Genomic DNA, 2,225 nt, shown 5'->3' with positions numbered 1-2,225 from the left:
GTGAATATTTGGGTAATCTGCATCTTAAGTTTATGATATGGAAGAACTGTTGCAATATTAAAATGGATGGTGGGAAATAACTGGAACGGGCTCCACTGCCGGGGAGATGTAAGGCTATTGTACGCACAAGAATCCACTTTGATCTTTCTGGTTAGCCCAGAGTATGAGGGTGGCTGAGTACATTTTCATCTTCTCATGTTTTGTGTGTTGTTTATATTAATTCTTAAAAGATTTTCTTCTGATTTCTCTGTTTCTAATTTGGATCTTGCTATGCAATTGTACCCACTTTCTTGGACTTTCAGACCTGTAGAAGGTACTTGTTTTGAGTGAAATTTTTTTTAATAATATTTTATTCAAAATATCTGATTATTCAACAAATGTGAATATTTTAATGCTAATATAATATTAAATATAGTATTAGTTGAACTTTATGTAATTAATTCATGTTAGCCGAATTTTATTTCCATTTTAAACTAGTAACCAACTTCAATTTTAGCCCAACAATTTACTTTAAGCTTTCCCGAATATGCACTCTTTCAAAATAATTCACTTGTTTACCAGAAGACAACATTTAACACAGTTCAAATCATGAGAAAGCACTAGAATAATTCAAAATCCTGAATACGAATAATTCAATAGATATTTTTCGAAGTTTATGTGTCATTACAAAACAAGTAGACACTAACAAAATATAAACTACATCCACGAAATCATATACGACGTCTTGAATAGTCATTCCACATTTGTGTAGCAATTTGATCCCTAACTTGTCCCATTTGAGCTGTTTGACTAGCATCAAAATTTATGACTTCTTGATCTTGACTTGACTCCGGGATATCTTGAAACACCATATTCTCCTCCGAATACTGTACGAACAACTTATCTAAAGCGTGCTCCTGACGAATAAAGTTGTTTATTGCGCAACATGCAGTAGGAATTTGTCTTTGCCTACTAAGTTGATAGTTGGTAATCAACTTCAAAATAGGAAATCTTGCCTTTAAAACTCCAATGCAACGTTCAATAATGTTACGGCACGATGAGTGTCTATAGTTGAACAATTCTTCCTTCCCACGTAATCTTCCCCGTCCAACATAGTCACGCAGATGATATCTTTGACCTCGATAAGGGGCAAGAAATCCAGGCATATTTGGATATCCAGAATCAACAAGGTAAAATTGATCTGCAAAATGAAAAAAAGGCTTACATAGTGTGACTGTAAATAAATTCGCAATAATTATTTGAAGTATAAGAATATACCTCCTCGTGGCATTGGAAAATTGTTTGAGCTCCTTGTGACAGCGTCAACAAATACTCGTGAATCATTAGCAGTACCTTCCCAACCAGAATACACAAATGTGAATTTCATATCAAAATCACATGTCAACATCACATTTTGTGTTACATTAGTTTTCCTTCCTCGAAAAGATATTTGTCTCGATGCAGGAGCCCAAGCAGCAACATGTGTTCCATCTATTGCACCTATACAATTTTTAAAGAAAGGATATTTCTGCAAAATTCGCTCATGCACAATGTCTTGATTTGTCGGACGTATTAGCTCAATGCCAAATGAACAAACAGCCCTGACAACTCGTTTAAATCATTTGTGTATTGTGTTATTGGAATGCTGAAACCTATCACCAATTATACTGTATTGTGTTGTGTGCCCTACAATCATCAAAAACATAGCAACACCCTCCTCAACACTCACTTTTTTTCCATCATACAGCAACCCTTTTTCTTTTAAAGTATCACAAAAATTCATAAAAACGTGTTTCTGCATACGAAAATTACGATAACACACTTCCGGATGTCCATTCAAAATTTCGAGCACGTACATTTTTCCCGTAAGCAATGATGTTCTACAAGGTATCCTACCAATGGTACTTCCTTTGTGTGCAGCAAAGCAATGAAGCATCATGAAATCTCCAAAATTTCCTTCCGAATCATCCATATTTAACAAATCATCATCACTTGATTCACTGGCCATACTGTGAACAAAATATAACCATAGTCATTAATGTAGTATTTCAACAATAGTCACACATTCAACATAACAAATTAAAACAACACGTTAACGTAGTATTTCAACATTCAACATCACAAATTACAACACGTTACTAGAAAAATTAAAACAACAGTCACATCAAAGTAGTTCCAAGATAGGTCCTCTCCTTGCTTCTGGCATCTTCACAAATGACACCCTGAAATTAGGATCATTAAAAGCC

The 2,225-nt window shown here is 34.5% G+C and overlaps 1 protein-coding gene across 1 annotated transcript; it reads right to left on the bottom strand.

The window, feature by feature from the left end:
• Positions 1-600: 600 nt before the first annotated feature.
• LOC111365527 (protein ALP1-like) lies at positions 601-1,987 on the bottom strand. The gene is made up of 3 exons (XM_022986082.1): positions 1,632-1,987; positions 1,258-1,580; positions 601-1,180 (listed from the first exon to the last, which is right to left on the bottom strand). The coding sequence occupies exons 1-3, from the start codon at positions 1,985-1,987 to the stop codon at positions 711-713; spliced, it is 1,149 nt and encodes a 382-aa protein (XP_022841850.1). The 3' UTR covers positions 601-710.
• Positions 1,988-2,225: the final 238 nt, after the last annotated feature.

The sequence above is a fragment of the Olea europaea genome, chromosome 17 (genome assembly GCF_002742605.1).
Source record: "Olea europaea var. sylvestris chromosome 17, O_europaea_v1, whole genome shotgun sequence".
NCBI classification, from domain to species: domain Eukaryota; kingdom Viridiplantae; phylum Streptophyta; class Magnoliopsida; order Lamiales; family Oleaceae; genus Olea; species Olea europaea.
Note: the sequence above shows the minus strand (reverse complement) of the source record. Positions and strands in the feature narration are given on the sequence as shown.

What these genes read in the sequence shown, in the direction of transcription:
- LOC111365527 (XM_022986082.1), bottom strand. Translation starts at nt 1,987, where the DNA reads ATGGCCAGTGAATCAAGTGATGATGATTTGTTAAATATGGATGATTCG. An exon ending in TACAGTATAATTGGTGATAG is followed by an intron (nt 1,581 to 1,631) that starts GTTTCAGCATTC and finishes ACGAGTTGTCAG; the next exon opens with GGCTGTTTGTTCATTTGGCA. An exon ending in TTTTCCAATGCCACGAGGAG is followed by an intron (nt 1,181 to 1,257) that starts GTATATTCTTAT and finishes TTCATTTTGCAG; the next exon opens with ATCAATTTTACCTTGTTGAT.